The sequence below is a fragment of the Aotus nancymaae genome, unplaced genomic scaffold (assembly GCF_030222135.1).
Source record: "Aotus nancymaae isolate 86718 unplaced genomic scaffold, 86718_ANA_hifiasm-v0.15.2.pri h1tg000028l, whole genome shotgun sequence".
NCBI classification, from domain to species: Eukaryota; Metazoa; Chordata; class Mammalia; order Primates; family Aotidae; genus Aotus; species Aotus nancymaae.
The window spans coordinates 34608253-34631232 of NW_026988441.1; the positions used below are offsets into that span (position 1 = coordinate 34608253).

At 51.8% G+C, this 22980-nt stretch overlaps 1 protein-coding gene across 1 annotated transcript; it reads right to left on the minus strand.

Moving 5' to 3' along the window:
* Positions 1–9033: 9033 nt before the first annotated feature.
* MRPL4 (mitochondrial ribosomal protein L4) lies at positions 9034–18489 on the minus strand. Its single transcript, XM_021676638.2, has 9 exons — positions 18433–18489; positions 18280–18346; positions 18041–18191; positions 15337–15388; positions 12693–12810; positions 11021–11127; positions 10829–10938; positions 10666–10742; positions 9034–9442 (listed from the first exon to the last, which is right to left on the minus strand). The coding sequence occupies exons 1-9, from the start codon at positions 18487–18489 to the stop codon at positions 9297–9299; spliced, it is 885 nt and encodes a 294-aa protein (XP_021532313.1). The 3' UTR covers positions 9034–9296.
* Positions 18490–22980: the final 4491 nt, after the last annotated feature.

Here is a 22980-nt window from a genome sequence, read left to right on the forward strand (position 1 = left end):
GGAGGCTCCTCGAATTTAGGCGTGCACTAAATATGGGCGGGTGTTTGCCCACCGCCTGTGCGTGTGACCCCAAGATTCGTCATCCACCACGTCGAGGCTGTGGACTCTGAAGTCTCCGAGCGCCGAGCCGCGCCGCCTACGGCTTTCCTGTTGTGGGACGCGGGCGGCGTCGCCATGGGGATCTCGGAGGGGCCAGATAGGTCGCGCAGCAGAAAGGGGAAGGGAAGGGTCCCGGGACGCGCAGGCCCTTCCTATCTGGGAAAGGGGCTACGAGTCACTGGCCATCCAGAGACGCATATTTCCCCCGCCTCGGTCATTCCCAAGGAATTTCCACGGGGATGTTTTTTTCTTGGGGAGTTGAGGGGTACTGAGTCCCTGCCCCGGAACGGCCTGGGCAAAGTCACAGAGTGGGACCGGGGACGCCCCTGCTCCGCAGACGGCCTGGGAAAATCCTGCGCCACGGGTTTTTCTCGGGCGTGTTCCACCGAGCGCTTGTCCCGGCCCGAGGTGCGCGGCCAGCGAGCTCCCCCGCGCGGCCCAAGTCCCATTTGCAGCCACAATGACGCCATTCTTTTCTCGACACGTGACTCCGTGTTTATTAAGCGCCTACTGGGTGCTGGGCATCCTTCCAGGTACTGGGGACACAGCAATGAACAGAGTCAGACAAAAATCCAGCTGGGAGTGGTGGATCCCGCCTGTAATCCCAGGATTTTGGGAGGATCACTTGATCCCAGGAGTTCAAGACCAGCCTGGGCAACCTAGGGAGACCCCATATCTACAAAAAAAATGCAAAAATTAGCCGGGTGTGGTGGTGCACGCCTGTAATTCCACCTACTTGGGAGGTTGAGGCAGGAGAATCTCTTGAACCCGGCACGTGGAGGGGGCAGTGAGCCAAGATGGAGGCACTGCACTCCAGCCTCGAAGTGAGACTGTCTCAAAAAAATAAAACAAAACAAAAAACGGAACAGCCAGGAGACCAATGTGGCTGGAGCAGGCTTAGCAAAGGAGAGATTGGAGGAGAGGAGCGGGCAGGGAAATGACAGGGCAGATAGGTGCAGGTGCCTGTCACCTGGGGAGGACTTTGTTGTTTTGTTTGATTTTTCTGAGACCCAGTCTCGCTCTGTCACCCAGGCTGGAGTGCAGTGGCACGATCTCGGCTCGCTGCAACCACTGCCTCCTAGGTTCAAGCGATTCTAGTAGCTGGGATTACAGGCGCACACCACCACACCTGCCTAATTTTTGTATTTTTTAGTAGAGACAGGGTTTCGCCATGTTGGTCTCAAACTCCTGACCTCTGGGGATTCGCCCAAAGTGCTGGGATTGGTCTCAAACTCCTGACCTCTGGGGATTCGCCAAAGTGCTTGGCCTCCCAAAGTGCTGGGATTACAGGCATGAGCCACCATGCCCTGCCAGGACTTTGGTTTTTATGCCCAATGAGGTGGGAGCTATAGAGGGTTCTGAGTGGAGGAAGGACCTTGCTCCAACTCAAGTGTTCACAGGGGCCCAGTTGAGGCTGCAAGAGCTGCAGACAGGAGATAGGAGAGGAGGTGAGTGTTCTGGTCCAGGTGAATGATGATGGGTCCTCGCCTGGGCAGCGTCCTTGTAGAAGGGGCTGAATTTGACATTCATCTTAGAGGCTGGGCCAACTGGAGGTACTGGGACAAGGGGGTGACTCCTTGATCAGGGTCTGAGCCTTTTGGAGGTTGGAGGGACACTTTCTTTTTCTTTCTTTTTGAGATGGGGTCTTGCTCTGTCATCCAGGCTGGAGTACAGTGGCATGATCTCAGTTCACTGCAACCTCCGCCTCCCAGGTTCAAGCAATTCTGCTTCAGCCTCCTGAGCAGCTGGGACTACAGGTGCATGCCACCATGCCCGGCTAATTTTTTGTATTTTTAGTAGAGACGGAACTTCACCATATTGACCAGGCTGGTCTCGAATTCCTGACCTCATTATGCACCTGCCTCAGGCTCCCAAAGTGCTGGGATTACAGGCATGAGCCACTGTGCCCGGACTTTTTTTTTTTTTTTTTTTGAGACGGAGTTTCCCTCTTGTTACCCAGGCAAGTGCAATGGCGCGATCTCGGCTCACCGCAACCTCCGCCTCCTGGGTTCAGGCAATTCTCCTGCCTCAGCCTCCTGAGTAGCTGGGATTACAGGCACGCGCCACCACGCCCAGCTAATTTTTTGTATTTTTAGTAGAGACGGGGTTTCACCATGTTGACCAGGATGGTCTCGATCTCTTGACCTCGTGATCCACCTGCCTCGGCCTCCCAAAGTGCTGGGATTACAGGCGTGAGCCACCGCGCCCGGCCCTTTTTCTTTTTTCTTTTCTTTTTTTTTTTTTGAGTCAGAGTCTCGCTCTATCACCCAGGCTGGAGGGCAGTGGTGCGATCTCGGCTCACTGCAACTTCCGCCTCCTGGGTTCAAACGATTATCCTGCCTCAGCCTCCCGAGTAGCTGGGATTACAGGCGCGCGTACCCAGCTAATGTTTTGTATTTTTGGTAGAGATGGGGTTTCACCATGTTGGTCAGGCTGGTCTCGACTCCTAACCTTGTGATCTGCCCACCTTGGCCTCCCAAAGTGCTGGGATTACAGGTGCGAGCCACCACTTGCGGCCAGAGGGACATTTTCTGAGATGGAGATGGGGCGGCCATGGTGGGGCAGGCTGGCAGAGGGAGGAGGCAGCTCCCAGTCCTCCGCTCCTTTAATCATTTTCTCAAGGAAAAGGGAAGCAGATCTTCCCCAGCCCTTTGCTGGTAACTCCAGGAAGGGCATGGCTTCCTCCCAGGCAGGCCAAAGAATGGCCTCAGACCAGAGGCTGCCAATCTGGGGCAGAAGCCAACAAACCCCATCCCATGGTATCCCATGCAGCCATCTTGCAGCTCCCGTAGCCTGGAACGCTCTTCCCTTCATCTCCAACGAGGCTGGCTCCTCTTTTCTTGTGGCCTGACTTTCTCCTACGAATGTCCCCACTGCTCCATCCTGGGCCACGCCCTGGGCACTCCTCGTCACCTGCCTTCATATTAGAATTCCTGAACTCATCACTTGGTGAATTGCTTTTTTATTTTTTTGAGACAGAGTCTTGCTCTGTCACCCAGGCTAGAGTGCAGTGGCATGATCTTGGCTCACTGAAACCTCTACCTCCTGGGTTTAAGCAATTCTCCTACCTCAGCCTCCCTAGTAGCTGGGATTACAGGTATGCGCCACCAGGCCCGGTTAATTTTGGTATTTTTAGTAGAGATGGGGTTACACCATGTTGGCCAGGCTGATCTGGAACTCCTGACCTCAAGCGATCTGCCTGCCTTGGCCTCCCAAACTGCTGGAATTACAGGTATGAGCTACTGTGCCCGGCCTATTTATTTATTTATTCTTTTTGAGACTGAGTCTCGCTCCTGTCACCCAGACTGGAGTGCAGTGACACGATCTTGGTTCACTACAACTCCTCCTCCCGGGTTCAGGTGATTCTCCTGCCTCAACCTCCTTATTTTTTTTTTATTTTTTTAATTTTTTGAGACGAAGTCTCACTCTGTTGCCCAGGCTGGAGAGCAGAGGCTTGATCTCAGCTCACTGCAACCTGTTTCCCAGGTTCAAGAGATTCTTCTGCCTCAGTCTCCCAAGGAGCTGGGATTAGAAGTACCCACCACCATACCTGGCTAACTTTTGCATTTTTATTTTACTTTTTATTTTAATTGTGGTTTTTTTTTTTTTGAGATGGAGTCTTGTTCTGTCACCCAGGCTGGAGTGCAGTGGTGCAATCTCAGCTCACTGCAACCTCCACTTCCCAGGTTCAAGCAATTCTCCTGCCTCAGCCTCCCAAGTAGCTGAGATTACAGGTACCCGCCACTACACCCAGCTAATTTTTGTATTTTTAGTAGAGACGAGGTTTTTTTTGTTTTGTTTTGTTTTTTGAGGTAAGAGACGAGGTTTTACCATGTTGGCCTGACTGGTGATCTACCCACCTCAGCCTCCCAAAGCGCTGAGATTACAGGCGTGAGCCACTGCCCCGGCAGAGCTTATCTTTGATTACAGACATCATCTGGGGAATAGCTGAGTTTGTGGTTTTGTTTTTCAAAACTGCTTCAGCAAAGACGTGGAGAAAAAAAAAAAAAAAAGGCTACAGAAACTCATCTGATTTCAGTTATGATGATGGAAGACAGCCAGCAGGAAACCCTCCCAGAAGAACGGGTCAGGTCATCTCCATGATCCCAGTCCTCCCCCAATGCCCTGTGGATTAGTTAAGTAAATATCTGTTCTAAGAAGCAGAGAACTGGACATGCACATCCAAAGCAGAAGAAAACCATCAAGAAGTAGAGGGAAGATGGGGTGCAGTGGCTCACCCCTGTCATCCCAGCCCTTTGGGAGACCAAGGTGGGAAGACTACTTGAGTTCAGGAGTTCAAGACCAGCCTGGGCAACACAGTGAGAGCCCGTCTCTACAAAAAAACAAAATAAAATTTAAGGCCAGATGCTGTGGCTCACGTCTGTAATTCTAACACTTTGGGAGGCCGAGGCGGGTGGATCACGAGGTCAGAAGTTCGAGACAAGCCTGGCCAACATGGTGAAACCTCATCTCTACTAAAAATACAAAAATTAGTCACCCATCACATGGTGGTGGGCACCTGTGATCCCAGCTATTTGGGAGGCTGAGGCAGGAGAGTCGCTTGAACTGGGGAAGTGGAGGTTACAGTAAGCCAAGGTCACAGGCTACTGCACTCCATCCTGGGCGACAGGGGAGAGTTTGTCTAAAAAAAAAAAAAGTGTATGTCTAAACAACAGGCAGGGTGACTCACACCTGTAATCCCAACACTTTGGGAGGCTGAGGTGGGTAGATCACTTTGGCCAGGCTGGAGTTTGAGACCAGCCTGGCCAAACTGGTGAAACCCTGTCTTTAGTAAAAATATGAAAATTAGCCATGCGTGGAGGCACACACCTGTAATCCCAGCTACTCAGGAGGCTAAGGCAGGGGAATCTCTTGAACCCGGAAGGCGGAGGTTGCAGTGAGCTGATTGCGCCACTGCACTCCAGTCTGGGTGACAGAGCGAGACTCCATCTAAAAAAAAAAAAAAGTACAAGGATTGCTGTGTCTCACAAATGAATGAGGTCATGCTGTGAATTCCCTTTGCAGGGACTGGCCTGACCGACAGGCAGTTCCCTAAGTAAATGCAAGTTTATCTCATTATCTTTTTTGAAGATGAGATTTACTGAAGCATTAGCATAGTTTTAATAAATATTTTTGGTTGCATAACTGACTCATCTTTATATAATGAAAGAATTTTGAATTTGAAAAACACAAATCAAAATCTGTGTATTCAGTAGTCTTAGTGTCACCTTCTCCAAATTCTGAAATACAGCTCATTATTTATTTATTTTTGAGACAGAGTCTCGCTCTGTCGCCAGGCTGGAGTGCAGTGCTGCAATCTCAGCTGGCTACAACCTCTACCTCTAGGCTTTAAGCAATTCTCCTGACTCTGCCTCCTGAGTAGCTGGGATTACAGGCACGTACTACCATGTCTGGCTAATTTTTTTGTATTTTTAGTAGAGATGGGGTTTTACCATGTTGGGCAGGTTGATCTCAAACGCTTGACCTCAATGTGCACTGTGCCAAGCCTCCCAATGTGCACTGTGCCAGGCCTACAGCTCATTATTAATTCATTCTCATTTATAAATAAATCTCATTGTATTTATTTCAGTAGGTTTGCAAAAACCAAAACATTTTAAAAATAAAAAGGAGAGGCCCAGGCGCAGTGGTTCACACCTGTAATCTCAGCACTTTGGGAGGCTGAGGCAGGCAGATCATCTGAGGTTGGGAGTTCAAGACCTGCCTGACCAACATGGAGAAACCCCGTCTTTACTAAAAATACAAAACTAGCCAGGTGTGGTGATACATGCCTGTAATCCCAGCTATTCGGGAGGCTGAGGCAGGAGAATCGCTTGAACCTGGGAGGCAGAAGTTGTGGTGAGCCAAGATCACACCAGTGTACTCCAGCCTGAGCAACAAGAGCAAAACTCCGTCTCAAAAAACTAAAGAGGAGAAATTTGGACACAGAAACAGACACACACCCATAGGGACGACATCACATGAAAATGAAGGGGGAGACTGAAGCAATGTGGCTACAAGCCAAGGAATGTCAAAGATTGCCAGCAAAGCAAACTGCCAGAAGCTTGGAGAGGGGTCTGGAACAGACGATCCCTGGGAAGCTAACCCTGTCCTTGATCTTGGACTTCCAGCCTCCAGAAACAGAAGAGAATAAATTTCTGTTGACTAACTCCTCAGCCCCACAGTTTACGGCATTCCTACAGCTGCCCTAACAAACTCATATACCCCAACTTACTTATTTTTTGAGATGGAGTCTCACTCTGTCACCCGGACTGGAGTGCAGTAGCACGATCTTGACTTGCTACAACCTCTGCCTCTTGGGTTCAAACAATTCTCCTGCCTCAGCCTCTCAACTAGCTGGGACTACAGGCACGTACCACCACGCCCAGCTAATTTTTGTATTTTTAGTAGAGACGAGGTTTCACCATATTGGTCAGGCTGATCTTGAACTCCTGACCTCATCCTCCCACCTCAGTCTTCCAAAGTGCTGGGATTACTGGCGTGAGCCACCGAGCCTGGCCTATTTATTTTTGAGACCGAGTCTTGCTCTGTCACCTGGGCTAGAGTTCAGTGGTGTGGTCTCGGCTCACTGCAAACTCCATCTCTTGGATTCAAGTGATTCTCCTGCCTCAGCCTCCCGAGTAGCTGGGATTACAGGTGCCCACCACCAAGCCTGGCCAGTTTTTGTATTTTTAGTAGAGACAGGGTTTCACCATGTTGGCCAGGCTTTCTCAAACTCCTGTACTATAGTGATCTGCCCACCTTGGCCTCTCAAAGTGCTGGGATTCCAGGCATGAGCCACCTGGCCTGTTTTTTGTAGAGATGAGGTCTTGCTATGTTGCCCAGGCTGGATTCAAACTCCTGGCCGCAATCTTCCAAGTAACTGGGACTGTAGGTGCGTGCCACCATGCCCAACTATGTCAATTATTTTAAAGCACATTCTAGACAGTGTATCATATCTTTTTCTTTTTTTTTCTTGAGACAAGGTCTTGATCTGTTACCCAGGTTGGATTGCAGTGGCACAATCTCAGCTCACTGCAGCCTGAACCCCCAGGGTTCAAGCAATCCTCCCACCTCAGCCTCCAGAGTAGCTGGGACCACAGGTGCACCACCATGCCCGGCTAATTATTCTATTTTTAGTAGAGATGGGGTCTTGTTATGTTGCACAGGCTGGTCTCAAACTCCTGTGTTCAAGCGATCCTCCTGCCTCAGCCTTCCAAAGTGTTGGGATTATAAGCATGAGCCACCAGGCCCAGCTGTATAATTTTTTCTGATGCCTGTGAAATTCTCAGTCTGGCTGAAGGACTCCAGCGTGGAGGAATACGTTCTGACCCATTTCTTTTGAAAATCCATCTGGGCAGCAGTTGGTCTCACCATGTTTCCTCATAGGTAAGACGCAGACTGATCCACATTTATACTCCTGACTGCAACTCTCCAGGCTGGGCCAGGCACTATCAGGCCAACAGCTGGGTGTGACTCTAGGCGTCGGTGCCCCCACAGGACTGGCAAGAGGAGCGGTGGCGAGGCGGCATTTTCTGCAGAGCTTTGGCACGCCTTTAACTGGTTTTAATAGCTTTTTGTTTTTTACTTTGTCAAATCTGCTGCTTCAAGGATCAAAGTCTGTGTCCTCTAAGGATGTTTGGAGAATGTGTTGCAATCTCTGAAGGCAACCCCGATAGAGGCATTCCAGAGGTGTTTTCAGCTAGGGTTGGCCCAGCAGGTAGGGATGGTTGTGGGATGTTTGTGTGACTGCTTAGCCTGGCCAGGTCCACACACGCAGAAAGCAGTCCCGATTGACCCTCCTCCCTTCCTCCTTTCCTTTTCATTCTGTTTCTCCTTCCTTCCTTTTTCTTTTTCTTTCTCCCTCCCTCCCTCCCTCTCTTTTCTATTTCCTTCTTTCTCTTTCTTTTTATTTCTTTTCTTTCGGCCAAAGTCACTGCAACTCGAGTTCAAGTGATTCTTCTGCCTCAGCTTCCCGAGTAGCTGGGATTACAGGTGCCCGTGACCACTCCTGGCTTGGCCAGGCTGGTCTCAAACTCCTGATCTCTGGTGATCTACCTACCTTGACCTCCCAAAGTCCTGGGCTTACAGGCGTGAGCCACTGTGCCCGGCTGGTTGACTTTAAATACGTCGGTCACATTGTCTTATAGTCTGCTATGGCTATTAAGAACAATTAACTTGGCAGGCAAACAACCTCAGCAAACTCAAGAATTGGGATACTGGGTTTTTGTTTTTAAGACAGTATCTCACTCTGTCACCCAGGCCAGAGTGTAGTGGCTCAATCTCAGCTCACTGCAATCTCTGCTTCCTGGGCTCAGGTAATCCACCTCAGCCTCCCAAGTAGCTGGGACCCCAGGTGGACACCACCACGCCCAGCAAATTTTTGTATTTTTTGCAGAGATGGGGTTTCACCATGTTGCCCAGGCTGGTCTCGAACCCCTAGGCTCAAGCGATCCTCCCACCTTGACCTCCAAAGTGCTAGGGTTACAGGTGGGAGTCACCATGCCCAGGTGTTTTCCTTTCCCAGGTGTTTTTCAGCAGGTGCTTATCCGCTCACTTACAGCAAACATTTACTTTTCTGACTCTGTGCTTACAGGAAGTCATCGCGATGAAAAGTCAAGTTTGCGCATGACATCTACTTGTACAATCACGCAGGCACTCTCAGGCTTCATGAAGTACGGTCGCAGACAGGACTGCAAACCCTCTCAGGGACGGAACGCCCAGTGGCGGTACTCAGGAGGCAGACCTGCCAGGAGTCAGCTTCTAGGAAGTGCGGGCGCCCACGCACCTGTGAGGTCCTAGAGTCTGACTCACCAGCTAAGTGAATTCTTGTAATTTCCACAGATAGCACTGGGGTTCCCTTAAACCAGATCCCCAGTTGTGCCCAGAACCCAGGAGGGAGCCCAGCGTGCCCAACACAGTTATTAGAAATGACACTGTCTGTTTTTCCTCCTTTATTTAAAAATCCAATTTATTTTAAAAACAAAAAGAGAATGGAGGTAGGAGCCTGTCTGGGCTCTCCGTGGAGTTGCCCCTTCCCAATGGTGATGGCCACTCCACATGGCCTCAGCTTCCTCCCTGGGATGAGGGGGTCTGGGTGGCACCTCCCTCAAAGGGTGGGCGTGGGTGTGAGGCTCCCAAGTCGGCCAGGGGCTCGGCCTGGCTCAGAACAGGCGCTTCATGTCGACAGTGGTGTGGGGTCAGGGAAAGTCGCTGTAGGGCAGGCTGAGGGGGTACAGCAGCCTGTAGCGCACGTCCTGCCAGAGCAGCTTGTCCTCCAGGAAGGCAACGGTGGGCAGCGTCAGGACCAGGGTCTGGTGCTTGAGCATGCTGTACACATTTAGGCCTGGGGGGTTGGGGGATGGTCAGGACGGGACTGCCTCTCCCACCCCACCCACATCAGAGTCCCTCCGTGCTCAGAGACCCTCACTGTGCTCTAGTGTGACTTTGTGAGCCCAGCAGCCTGGGCCAGACCCTGCCTGTTCGCTTGTTGCCTGTAAGCCTCTGGCCAAGGAGCTGTTCTCAGCTCACCACCTGCTGACCGAGAGCCCCCCAAGTGCAAGGCTCAGCCTCTGCCTGGGCAGGACTCCTGGCTTCCATTCTCATAGGGGAGACCCAGGGAAAATGAGAGGGCAGGGAGGTGATGGGGCTGGTCGTGCAGGGCCTGGCATGGCACCCTGAGGACTTAAGCTTTCATCTTGAGGGAGGTGGGAGCCAGTGAGGGCTGTGGGTTGAGGAGGGACAGGACCTGACTCAGGCTCATGGGCGCCATCTGGTGGCTGTGGAGGGAACAGACTGTGGCGTTGGCAGAGGTGACCTTGGAGCTTTTTTGGAGGGGGACAGAGTCTCACTGTCACCAGGCTTGAGTGCAGTGGCAGGATCTCCACTGACTGCAACCTCCGACTCCCCTACCTGAGCCCCACCCCTGAGCAGCTGGGACTATACGCACACGCCACCACGCCCAGCTAATTTTTTGTATTTTTAGTAGAGACAGGGTTTCACCCTGTTGGCCAGGATGGTCTTGATCTCTTGACTTCGTGATCCGCCTGCCTCAGCCTCCCAAAGTGCTGGGATTACAGGTGTGAGCCACCGTGCCCGACCTCTTTTTTTTTTTTGAGACAGAATCTCGCTCTCTCCGCTAGGTTTGGGTGCAGTGGTGCGATCATGACTCACTCCAGTTTTTGGTCCCCTGAGCTCAAGGTATCCACTTGCCTCAGCCCCTGAGTAGCTGGGACTACAGGTGCACACCACCACGCCTGGCTCATTTTTTGATTTTTAGTACAGATGGGAGCCTCACTATATTGCCCAGACTGGCCTCAAACTCTAGGCCTCAAGCAAATCTCCTGCCTTGGCCTCCCAAAGCACTGGGATTGCAGACACGAGCCACCACACCCAGCCAAGCACTTCTTTAGGAAAGGTTATTGCTTTGGGCAAGCTGAGGGCTGGGTCCGGGACACTGCCCAAGGCCAGAGACCAGATGCAGGATTCGAACTGCCCTGTGATTCTAACAGCAGAGCCTGCTCATGCATGCTCTAGGGGCCTGGGAGGTGGGCTGGGCCCTTTGCTCACCAACAGCTGGGATCAGGGTGAAGGTCTTGAGCCTAGAGACAGCCTCCACGATGCTCTGTGGCATCTCCTCATGTGTCCTGTAAGAGAGAACGGGGAGTGGGGCTTGAACCCTCATGGTATAGAGCTCAGGGCCCCCTGCCCCTGCTCTGCCCGGCGCCCTCACAAGTTCACGAAGAGCACGGAGTCCCCCCAGCGGCGGTAGCGGGCCAGGTCTGTCAGGTACTGGGGGTCTGGAGTCGGCAGCTCTAAGGAGTCCACAATGTGCAGGTCGTCCTGGTGGGAGGAAAGGATGATGTGAGCCCTGGGTCTGGAGCAGCCCTACCTCCAGCAGCCATCTGGGCCCCCATGGCTATACCTGGGCCAGCTTGACGGTCAGTGCCACTTTGAGGCCCAGGGCCCGCACCTTCATAGGCAGCATGTAGTAGTAACTCGTGGGGCCCCGGGGGCCGTGGGCAACGCCTCCTGCAGGGACAGAGGCATGTGAGCTGGTGGGGGCCGCGGCAGAGCTTGGAGGTCAGCAGTCTGCTACCATGACGGGTATGGGGTGATAGGACAGAGGGGGTGCTGCCAGGAACCAGGCAGAGAGGGCAGGGCCTCAGAGGATGCTGGATCAGGGACAGCTTGGGACCAGTGACTTTGCTTCACTCGGCTTCAGTTTCCCCAGCTGTCACACTCTGGGACAGGGCTGGCCACGGTGGCTCACACCAGCACGTTGGGAGGCTGAGGCTGGAGGATCACTTGAGCCCAGGAGCTCAAGGCTGCAGTGAGCTATGACTGGGCCACTGCACTACAGCCTAAGCAACAGCGAGATCCTGTCTCAAAAGCAAACAATCAAAAAACAAACCACCCTGAGAGCAGACAGTTGCCGCCTCACAGGACACCACGCGTTATGGTGTGGATTCCGTAGAGTGGCATAGTGTGTGAACTTAAGCACAGCTGTTCATGCTGAAATCATCACGAGGTTCTAACTTTCCGGTCTAGAGAGACAGGCAGGCATCAGGCACACACTCCGATGGAGCAAGCAGTGTGATCTGGGAGCAACAGCACTCGGGGAGATGCCCTAGCAAGCCCCTCATGTTGGTGTCCGCCCTCACCTGGTCCTTCGAAATGCAACAGAGAAGACAGTGGACACGGTCGCTGCCCTCACGCCGTTCACATTCCGGTAAGGTCAGAAAACAGGCTCAACTGCAGAGGGAATCAGGCTAGCCCGAGGGGATGCGGAGGCAAAGGAGGTCAAGGAGGGCTGCTTGGAGGAGGTGTGGCCTAGAACCCTGAAAGGTGAGGAGAGCTGGCAGGGTAAACAGCTGTCAGGGCGGCTGGCACCACCCTGAGTCATCTTGTTAGCATCCAAGAAAATAAGAGGTTAAAAACAAGGCCGGGTGCGGTGGCTCACGCCTATAATCCCAGCACTTTGGGAGGCCGAGGTGGGTGGATCACCTGAGGTCAGGAGTTCAAGACCAGCCTGGCCATTATGGTGAAACCCCATCTTTAAAAAAAAAAAAAAAAGAAAAAAAAAGAGGTTAAAAACAAACCAACAAGTACAACCAAAAAAAAAAAAAGAGCCATCTCTGCCTGGTCAGAGAGGGAATGGAGGGGACGAGGGGGAAAGGTGTGCAGCCACCAGGGACCTCGATGACGACGTCAGGAGTTCACGTTCCACACAAAGGCCAAGGGAGGTGAGAGATTTAGGAAGAGCTCTCTGGGTGTGTGGGAAGTGCGGGTCAGGAGAGGGAGACGCGTGGTGGGGTCAAGAGGGGCTGCGGCCATGAGCTGAAGGGAGGGCATTTGAGAGTGAGGAGTGGATGGCTCCCAGGTCATTTGTGTCCCCCTACATGGGCCGCCAGGTCCGAGGGCCTCAGTCCCCATGTCATCAACCCAGGTGGTCCCATGAGGTGGAAGGAAAAGAGCAGACATGATACCATGCCAGATGTGGGCAGCTGTGTGAACACCCAGGCCCTTCCCTGGCCCCCCCACCCCTCCCCGCCCCGTCCACCCCTCCCCATCCCCTCCATCCTGTCTCCAGTTACCTCCTCGCCAGAGCGGAGAGCGGATGCTGCCATGCCGGGCCCGCCCGCTGCCTTTCTGCGGCCAGGGCTTCCGGCCACCGCCCCGCACCTCAGCCCTCGTCTTGGTCTTGGCATAGCTCTGGAGGCACAAAGTGAGGAGGGGGTCAGGTCCACAAGGCAGGTGTCAGGGAGCCAAGAAGACCAGTCCTGCCACAGGGGAGCCAGGCAGGACACACCATGATGAGGGGCTCTCTTGGGCCAAGCACAGAGTGCTTGGCGAGTGTAAAGAAGCCAGAGCTCCTGCCCCATGCCAGCCTCACAAAGGCAGGGGCCCTGCCGCTGGGCACGCAGCAGGTGCTTGGTATTTTTTGAACAATTAATTTTTTTCTTTGAGACAGTCTCACTGTATCACCCAGGCTGGAGTGAAAGTGGCGCGATCTCGGCTCACTGCAACCTCTGATTTCTGGTTCAAGCGATTCTCCTGCCTCAGCCTCCCAAGTAGCTCAGATTACAGGTGTCCATCACCATGCTCAGCTAATTTTTTTTTTTTAAAGGAGTCTTGCTCTTGTCACCCAGGCTGAAGTGCAATGGCATGATCTTGGCTCACTGCAACCTCTGCCTCCCGGGTTCAAGCGATTCTCTTGCCTCAGCCTCTCGAGTAGCTGGGATTACAGGCGCCTGCCATCATGCCCAGCTAATTTTTGTATTTTTTTAGTAGAGACGAGGTTTCACCATGTTGGCCAGGCTGGTCTCAAATGCCTGATCTCATGATTTGCCCACCTTGGCCACCCAAAGTGCTGGGATTACAGGCATGAGCCACCACGCCCAACCTAATTTTTTTTTTTTTTTTTTTCGAGACAGAGTTTTGCTCTGTCACCAGGCTGGAGTGCAGTGGCACCATCTCAGCTCACTACAACCTCCGCCTCCTGGGTTCAAGCAATTGTCCTGTCTCAGCCTCCAGAGTAGCCAGGACTACAGGCACCTGCCACCACATCCGGCTAATTTTTGTATTTCTGGTAGAGATAGGGTTTCACCGTATTGGTTAGGCTGGTCTTGAGTTCCTGACCTCGTTCGTGATTCACCCACCTTGGCCTCCCAAAGTGCTGGGATTACAGGTGTGAGCCACCGTGCCTGGCCTATATTTTGGACAATTTTAATGTGGCTGTTAACTGCCCATTTCCCGTGGTGGGAAATGACGTGAACTGGAAGAACCCAGGAAGAGGAGCGGGGCAAGGAGATCAGGAAGGGTTCAGAATAGCAGACCGATGACTTTATTCCTAGCGTGACGGGGAGCCAGGGAGAGCGTGAGCAGGAGAAGGACTGGCTAGACCACGGGGGTTGGCGGATGAGACCCTGACTGGTAATGGATTCTTCAATGTTCTTGGCATAAAACCCAGACCCCTCCCCACTGTTCCCATTGGCCTCTATGGCAACGCTGGGCTCGTTATGGTCCCTGCCACAGGGTCTTTGCACGCCTTATTCCTGTTATCTCCACCCCAGCTCCGCTGTGTCCTAGATCTCCTTACCTTCTACAGTAGACCTGAGGTTAAACGTCCCATTCTCTGGGACAACTTCTTATAATTACACATATATGGCCAGGCACGGTGCCTCACGCCTGTAATCCCAGCACTTAGAAGGCCGAGGTGGGCGGATCACGAGGTCAGGAGTTCAAGACCAGCCTGGCCAACATGGTGAAACCCCATCTCTACTCAAAAACTACAAAAATTAGCTGGCTGTGGTGGCACACGCCTGTAATCCCAGCTACTCGGGAGGCTGAGGCAGGAGAATTGCTTGAACTGGGAGGTGGAGGTTGCAGTGAGCCAAGATTGGCCCCACTGCACTCCAGCCTGGACAACAAGAGCAAAACTCTGTCTCCAAAAATAATAATAATAATTACACATTTATAGGCATGACTATCTGACTCGCCTTCACTTCTCCCATGAGACTGTGACCTTCATTAGGATAGGACTTTGCCCATCTTTTTTGGCGGTGGGTGGAAAGGGAAGGGGCAGAGATTGGGTCTTGCTGTTTCCCAGGCTGGTTGCGAGCTCTTGGCCCTAAGAAACCTACACACCTCGGCCTCCCAGTGCTGGGATCACAGGCCTGAGCCACTGCACCCGGCCTGACCTTGCCTATTTTGTCCACTGCTATATCCTTTCACCCACCACAATGCCTACATCAGTGAGTAATCAGAAAATAACTGAAAATGAGCCAGGCGCGGTGGCTCATGCCTGTAATCCCAGCACTCTAGGAGGCCAAGGCAGGTGGATCACTTCAAGTCAGCAGTTTGAGACCACCCTGGCCAACATGGTTAAACTCCATCTCTACTAAAAATACAAAAATTAGTTGGATGGTGGCGCATGCCTGTAGTCCCAGGTACTCAGGAGGCAGAGGCAGGAAAATCGCCGGGAAGTGGAGGTTGCAGTGAACCAAGATTGCGCCACTGTACTCCAGCCTGGGGGACAGAGTGAGACTCCATCTCCATCTCAAAAAAAAAAAAAAAGAAAGAAAACTAAAAAATGGACTCATCAGTGAATGGTTCAGGAGACAGATAAGGCCCCAGCTGAGCAGTCCAAAGAAAACCCAGCCATGGGCTTCCTCTGGCCCCCACCCCCAACCTCCCCAGGAAGCTCCTTCACTCCACCTTGCTCCATTAGGCACTCACAATTCTCTTGAAGTTCTTCTGCCATATGGCAACCTGGTGCAGGATATCCAGCCTGGGGGGAGGAGGGACGAATGAGAAGCCCATCTCTACTTCAAATGCTCCCACCTCACTACAGGGAAACCCAGGATTCTCCCTTCCGCCTCCGGGGGCCCGTGCGATTTGCTATTCCCTCTGCCTGAAACAGTCTTCCTCTGGATGGTTCCTTCTCAGCCTACAAGTGTCAGCTCCAATAATTGCTGAAAGGAGCTCCTAGCTAACGAAAGAGACACACTGGCCAGGCGCGGTGGCTCACGCCTGTAATCCCAGCACTTTGGGAGGCCAAGGCAGGGGGATCGCTTGAGGCCAGGAGTTTAAGACAAGCCGAGCAACATGAGGAAACCCTGTCTCTACAAAAAATACAAAAATTAGCTCCGTGTGGTGGTACATGTCTGTCATTCTAGCTACTTGGCAAGCTGAGGCATGAGAATTGCTAGAACCTAGGAGGCAGAGGTTGAAGTGCGCCAAGCTTGTGCCACTGCACTCTAGCCTGAGCAACAGATCAACACTCTATCTCAAAAAAAAAAAAAAAAGCCACCCCTTCGTCCTTGTTTTTTCTACCATGATTTTTTTCTTGCTATTACAGTTCAGTTACTGCCACCTTCTTTGGGAACTGGTTTGCCTCTCTAGTTCTGTACCACTCCACACAGTCACATACTCAACACCTGAAACATGGCCAGTGCCCCATGCTAAAATGTGATTTCAGTATAGTTTTAAACACAGGTTAAATACATTATTGAAATTAATTTCACCTATTTTTTCTTTTTGAGACGAGTCTTGTTGTGTTGCCCAGACTGGAGTGCAGTGGCAGGATCTCGGCTCACTGCAACCTCCGACTCCTGGGTTTAAGCAGATTCTCCTGCCTCAGCCTCCCAAGCAGCTGGGACTACAGGCGCCCACCACCACACCCAGCTAATTTTTTTATTTTTAGAAGAGACGGGGTTTCTTCACTATGATGACCAGGCTGGTCTTGAACTCCTGGCCTCGTGATCCACCTGCCTCAGCCTCCCAAAGTGCTGGGTACAGGCTTTAGCCACCACGCCCAGCCTCCTTTTTTTCTTTTTTGAGATGGAGTGTCGCTCTGTTGCTCAGGCTGGAGTGCGGTGGTACAATCTTGGCTCACTGCAACCTTTGCCTCCTGGGTTCAAGCAATTCTCATGCCTCAGCCTCCTGAGTAGCTGGAATTACAGGCGCGCCACCATGCCTGGCTAATTTTTGTATTTTTAGTAGAGACAGGATTTTGCCATGTTGGCCAGGCTGGTCTTGACCTCAAGTGATCCACCCACCTCAGCCTCCCAAAGTGCTGGGATTACAGGTATGAGCTACCGCACCCAGCCTTTTTTTTTTTTTTTTTTGAGATGGAGTCTGGCTGTATCACCCAGGCTGCAGTGCAGTAGTGCAATCATAGCTCATTGCAGCCTCCAACTCCTGGGTTCAAGTGATCCTCCTGCCTCAGCCTCCTAAATAGCTGGGACTACAGGTGTGAGCCACCGGGCTCAACCTAATAACACATTATTTGCCAGAAATGGCACGCACAAAGTATGTTACCTTTTGAGGAAGTTACATGAGTTCCTCCATTTATCTACAAAATAAGGATAACCCAGCCGGGGACAGTGGTTCATGCCTGTAACCCCAGCACTTTGGGAGGTCAAGGTGGGTAGATCGCTTGAAGTCAGGAGTTCAAGCCAGCCTGGCCAACATGGTGGCAAAATCCTGTCTCCAGTAAAAACAAAAATCAGCTGGGTGTGGTGGTACACCCAGTAATCCCAGCAACTCAGGAGGATGAGGCAGAAGAATCATTTTAACCTGGGAGGCAGAGGTTGCAGTGAGCCCAGAACTCCATCCTGGGTGACAGAGCCAGACTCCATCTCAAAAAAAAAAAAAAAAAAAGTAACCCTAATTTTCTTTTCTTTTTTTTTTGAGACAGAGCCTCACTCTATTGCCCAGGCTGGAGTGCAGTGGTGCGATCTCGGCTCACTGCAACCTCTACCTCGCACGTGCAAGCGATTCTCATGCCTCAGGCTCCCAAGTATCTGGGACTACAGGTTTGCACCACCACACCTGGCTAATTTTTGCATTTTTAGTAGAGACAGCATTTCACCATGTTGGCCAGGCTTCAAGTGATCCCCCGGCCCTGGCCTCCCAAAGTGCTGGGATTACAGATGTGAGCCACAGCACGCAGCCCCTACATTTTCTTAGAGATGTTATGAACAGTCAGTTAACTAAAATACAAACAGCCTCTTCCAGGCACCTAGGAATGGTTTAGTCTTCCTTAGTGCTCTTGTTTGCAAAAACCAGTTAACAAATGATTATGAACTTTTCTATAGAACTTATTATGTGCCAGAATCAAGTCATTTACTCATCACAGCAACCTCCTGAGCGCTGACAAAACAGAACACTGAGGCACAAGAGGCACAGGATTTGAACCTAATCAGTAGGGCTCCAGAGTTCTGTCTCCCTAACCCCTAGAGAATGTCACTTCCCAGACTTCAATCTCACACAGCGTTACATCAGGAGAAACTATTATCATGCCCCTTTGACAAATAGAGAAACAGAGGCTGTGGAAATCGAGCACTTTCCCAAAGGCACAAGCCCAAAGTCATCTGACTCCTGAACTCCCGCTCTTCATCCCTCTGCCACTCAGTTCAGCATTACAGCCCCAGCTCACCTGGGCGCGGTGGCGAAAACATCGGGGTGCAGGTCGGCCAGGCCCACGCGCTCCTGCTCGAAGCCCCGCAGGGACTCGACCCAGGCCTGCACCGGGCGTCGAAGAGCGGGTACCGGCAACTCGACTTTGCGCAGCACGGGCTCCGGGAGACCTGGAGCGATTGCGGGGGTCAGGGGTTAGGGTCAAGGGGCAGACCTCTCCGTCGCCGCCCCTCCTGGGGCGACCCCCAGCTGCCTCACCCTCGCTCGCCACTTGCTCCGGCTTCTCGGTCGAAGGCGCTGCCTCTTCCGCCAGCGAACTCAGGGCCTGCAAGGGGTGGGCGAAAATGAGAGACGACCCCTGGACACCCCCACATTTCATCCTTCGACCACGTCTCCAGCCCCTGGCCTCACCCGGCAGCCCGTAGGGCGAAGCCAGGCCCGCGCCCCAGCCCGGACCAACTGCAGCATCGCCGCGAAGCCTCCCACGCCACGGGAGGTCAAGGCCACTGGAGTCGCGCGCGGCGCCGCCGGCTGACGTCACACACGAGACGCCGCTCGACCCGCTGCGACTCCACGCTGGAAAGCGAGGTATACAAAACCGGATGGGGGTGTCCGACCCAGCTTGCCCCAACCTCCGCCCCAGGACTAATCCCCAGACCCCAACTTTCACTCCTGGCTTAAGGACCCTCTGCAACACTGGGTAACGCGACCTCACAGCAACAAGCTCCAGCTTCCGTAGGTCTCGCCTACTTCAGGTCCCGCCCCCGGCGAGCTCAGCCAATGAGACTTCTCCGGCCCAATTCAGCCAGTGAGTGTTAACACTGAAGTAGTGTCCCCGCCCATAATTGGGCAGTTCTGGGGCGAGCAACTAAGGAATACAGCCAATAACACTTAAGCTTTTGCTGTTGGTCACGTCCAGCGGGCCACGCCCTCATTTCGCCTCCAAGGCTCTCGGAGGTGGTTTTTTCTTAATCTAATTATGTGGTTTTGTTTTTTTTTATTTGTTTAAAGACAGGGCCTAGTAAGCCTGTCCCACAGAAGCCTTCAGAGTTGGGCCTGCCAGACCATGCCTCCCACTTTAGGTTCCCCAGGGCAGTGCTATGTCCTCCTGAAACCCCTCTGATTAGGTCTGTGTGTCCCCCCACCCACTAGACCAGGGTCCTGTCCCCACTCAGACCTTCTAGGGCTCTCCCAGGACAGAACAAAGTGGGATTCTGGACTTCCTCCCTTGTCACCCCCTAACAAATCTGAACGCTCATTTTAGTTTCTTTATTTTGGTTTTTAGAGACAAGGCCTTGCTCTGTCGCCCAGGCTGGAGTGCATTGGGCAAGATCATGACTTGTTGCAGCCTCAAGCTCCTGAGCTCAAGGGATCCTCCTGTCTCAGTCTCCCGAGTAGCTGGTAACTACAGGCGTGCATGCTCGGTTGTTTGTATTGTGCTTTTTAATTTTGTATTTGTATTTCGAGAAGGAGTTTCGCTCTGTCACCCGGGCCTGAGAGCAGTGGTGCGATCTTGACTTACTGCATCCTCCGCCTCCCAGGTTCAAGCGAGTCTCTGCCTCAGCTTCCCGAGTAGTTGGGATTACAGGCACCCGTCACCAGCTCATTTTTGTATTTTTAGTAGAGACGGGTTTCACCATGTTGGCCAGGCTGGTCTCGAACTCGTGACATCAGGTGATCCACCTGCCTTGGCCTCCCAAAGTGCTGGGATTACAGGCCTGAGCCAGCGCGCCTGGTCTAATTTTTTTTTTTTTTTTTTTTTTTTTTTGTAGAGACGGAGGCAGGTGTCTCCCAGTGTTGCCCAGGCTGGTTTGGAACTTCTGGGTTCCAGCGATTCTCCCCCATTAGCCCCCCAAAGTGCTGGGATTACAAGCGTGAGCCACCGGGGCCCACTCATTTTTAGGTTCTTTACCATATTCCCGATAGACCTCCAGGGGGCGCCACCGGACCATAGCAGACTCTCTTACTGGTCCAGGGCTGTCTGCTTGGAGGCCAGTGCATTCTGGACAGAGCACAGTTGCTAACAACGTGGTCTGTGAATCAACCTCATTTTCCTTTGCTGGAAAAAGGAGAGGTTATGAGAGTTCAATGATATAATGGAGGCAAAGCGTACTATGCTTGGTAAAAGGTGAAAACTCAATAAATAGAATTATTATTATTTTTTGAGAGAGTCTCGCCCTGTTACCCAGGATGGAGTGTAGTGGCGCAGTCTTGGCTCACTGCATCCTCCACCTCCCCAGTTCAAGCGATTCTCCTACCTTAGCCTCCCAAGTAGCTGGATCATAGGCATGTGCCACCACGACTGGCTAATTTTTTGTATTTTTACTACAGACAGGATTTCACCATGTTGGCCAGGCTGGTCTTAAACTCCTGACCTCATGATCCACCCACCGCCGTCTCCCAAAGTGCTAGGATTACAGGCATGAGCCACAGAGACTGGCCTATTATTATTATTATTATTTTGAGATGGAGTCTTGCTCTGTCGCCCAGGTTAGAGTGCAGTGGCATGATCTCGGCTCACTGCAACCTCCACCTCCCCGGATCAAGCAATTCTCCTGCCTCAGCCTCCCGAGTAGCTGGGATTACAGGTGCTCGCTACCTCACCTGGCTAATTTTTGAATTTTTAGTAGAGAAGGGGTTTCACCATCTTGGCAGGCTGATCTCAAACTTCTGACCTTGTGATCCACCTGCCTCAGCCTCCCAAAGTGCTGGGATTACAGGCGTGAGCCACTGTGCCTCATCACAATATTATTATTATTTTCTTTTTCGAGATGGAGTCTCGCTGTGTCGTTCATGCTGGAGTGCAGTGGCGCGATCTTGGCTCACTGCAATCTCCGCCTCCCAGGTTCAAGTGATTCTCCTGCCTCAGCCTCCTGAGTAGCTGGGATTACAGGCATGCACCACCATGCCCGGTTAATTTTTGTATATTTAGTACAGACAGGGTTTCACCATGTTGGTCAGGCTGGTATTGAACTCTTGACCTTGTTATCTGCCCGCCTCAGTCTCCCAAAGTGCTGGGATTACAGGCATGAGCCACTGCACTTGGTCACATTATTATTATTATTATTATTATTGTTATCAGAGACAAACAAGGGCCAAGACAAGAGTGAGTGGGGGCAGAGACTGGAGGACTTGAACACTGCGCTAAAGATATGGGTTCTCTCTTGGTATCTGGTATATAATATTTTAGAAACATTTTTGTGAAGTACTTACGAAAATTTTGCTGGGTGCTGTGGCTCACACCTGTAATCCCAACACTGAGAGGCAGAGATGAGAGGATCGTTTGAGCCCAGCCTAGGCAGTGTGCCAACACCCTGTTTCTACCAAAAATTTTTAAATTAGCTAAATAGTGGTATATGCCTGTGGTCCCAGCTACTGGGGAGGCTAAGGCAGAAGGATCACTTGAACCCAAGAGATTCAGGCTATGGTGAGCCATGTTCATGCCACTACATTCCAGCCTGAGTGACAGAGTGAGATCCTATCTCAAAAAAAGAAAAAAAAAAAAAAAAAAAAAAAAAAAGTGGCCAGGCTCAGTGGCTGACGCCTGTAATCCCAGCACTTTGGGAGGCTGACGCAGGCCAGTCACGAGGTCAGGAGTTTGAGATCAGCCTGGCCAACATGGTGAAAATCCATCCCTACTAAAAATACAAAAAATTAGCTGGGCATAGTGGCGGGCGCCTGTAATCCCAGCTGTTCAGGAGGATGAGGCAGGAGAATTGCTTGAACCCGGGAGGCGGAAGTTGCACTGAACCGAAATTGTGCCCCTGCACTCTAGCCCAGGTGACAGACTGAGACTACATCTCAAAAAAAAAAAAGTATAGCATATTGTATATTTTATCCTTGCAAGAGTAACTGTGGTTGCATGTTTAGGACTCCATGTATTTTGCAACTTTAAAAGTTCTTTTAATCGTTTTGTTCCTGTTGTTTTTGAGACAGGATCTCACCCTGTTACTAGCATGTAGTGCAGTGGCAAGATTATAGTTCACTGTAGTCTTGAATGCCTGTGCTCACATGATCCTCTGCCTCAGCCTCCCATGTAGCATGTAGCTAGGACTACAGGCCTATGTCACCATGCCTAGCAATTTTTTTTTTTTTTTGAGATGGAGTCTTGCTCTGTTGCCAGGCTGGAGTGCAGTAGCTCAATCTCAGCTCACTGCAACATCCACCTCCCAGGTTCAAGTGATTCCCCAGCCTCAGCCTCCTCAGTAGCTGGAATTATAGGCGTGTGTCACCACACCCAGCTAATTTTTTGTGTTTCAGTTTTTAGCAGAGATGAGGTTTCACCATGTTGTCCAGACTGCTCTCAAATTCTTGACCTCAAATGATCTGCCTGCCTCAGCCTTCCAAAGTGTTGGGATTATAGGCGTGAGCCACCACACCTGGCCACCTGGCTTAATTGCTTAGTGATTTATTAGGCACCTACTGTGCACCACTGGAACACCAGCAAATCCAGCAGACACTTTTGAGATATTCACAGTCCAAAGGACTGAAGGATCAGAGTTCAGGAGGGGAGTCTATAGGGTCTGTGGGCGGCCATAGGAGGAATTCCCAACCACAGGGGCAGGGTCTTGGAGTGGTCTTGTGAAGCTATAGCCTGAGAGCTAAGGCTTGAGGACTTTGTCCAGAGGAGCAAGTGTGTTTCAGGTTGAGAGAACAGCAGTTGCAAAGGCCAGGAGTGAGGAAAGACTGACGGGGTAGAGGTGGCTGAACCTTTCCGACTACTTGCCGCATAGTTCCTTTGTTTTTCTTCTTCTTGTGGCTTCTGAGACAGCGTCTTACTCTGTCACCCAGGCTGGAGTGCAGTGGTGTGATCTTGGCTCACTGCAACCTCCGCCTCCCAGGTTCAAGTGATCCTCCCATCTCAGCCTCCCGAGTAGCTGGGACTATAGGCGCACACCACCATGTGCAGCTAATTTTTGTATTCTTACTAGAGACAGCGTTCTGCCATGTTGCCCAGGC

What these genes read in the sequence shown, in the direction of transcription:
- MRPL4 (XM_021676638.2), bottom strand. Translation starts at nt 18,489, where the DNA reads ATGCTGCAGTTGGTCCGGGCTGGGGCGCGGGCCTGGCTTCGCCCTACG. An exon ending in TTCGCCCTACGGGCTGCCGG is followed by an intron (nt 18,347 to 18,432) that starts GTGAGGCCAGGG and finishes CACCCCTTGCAG; the next exon opens with GCCCTGAGTTCGCTGGCGGA. An exon ending in TCCGTGCTCTTCGTGAACTT is followed by an intron (nt 10,743 to 10,828) that starts GTGAGGGCGCCG and finishes TCTCTCTTACAG; the next exon opens with GACACATGAGGAGATGCCAC.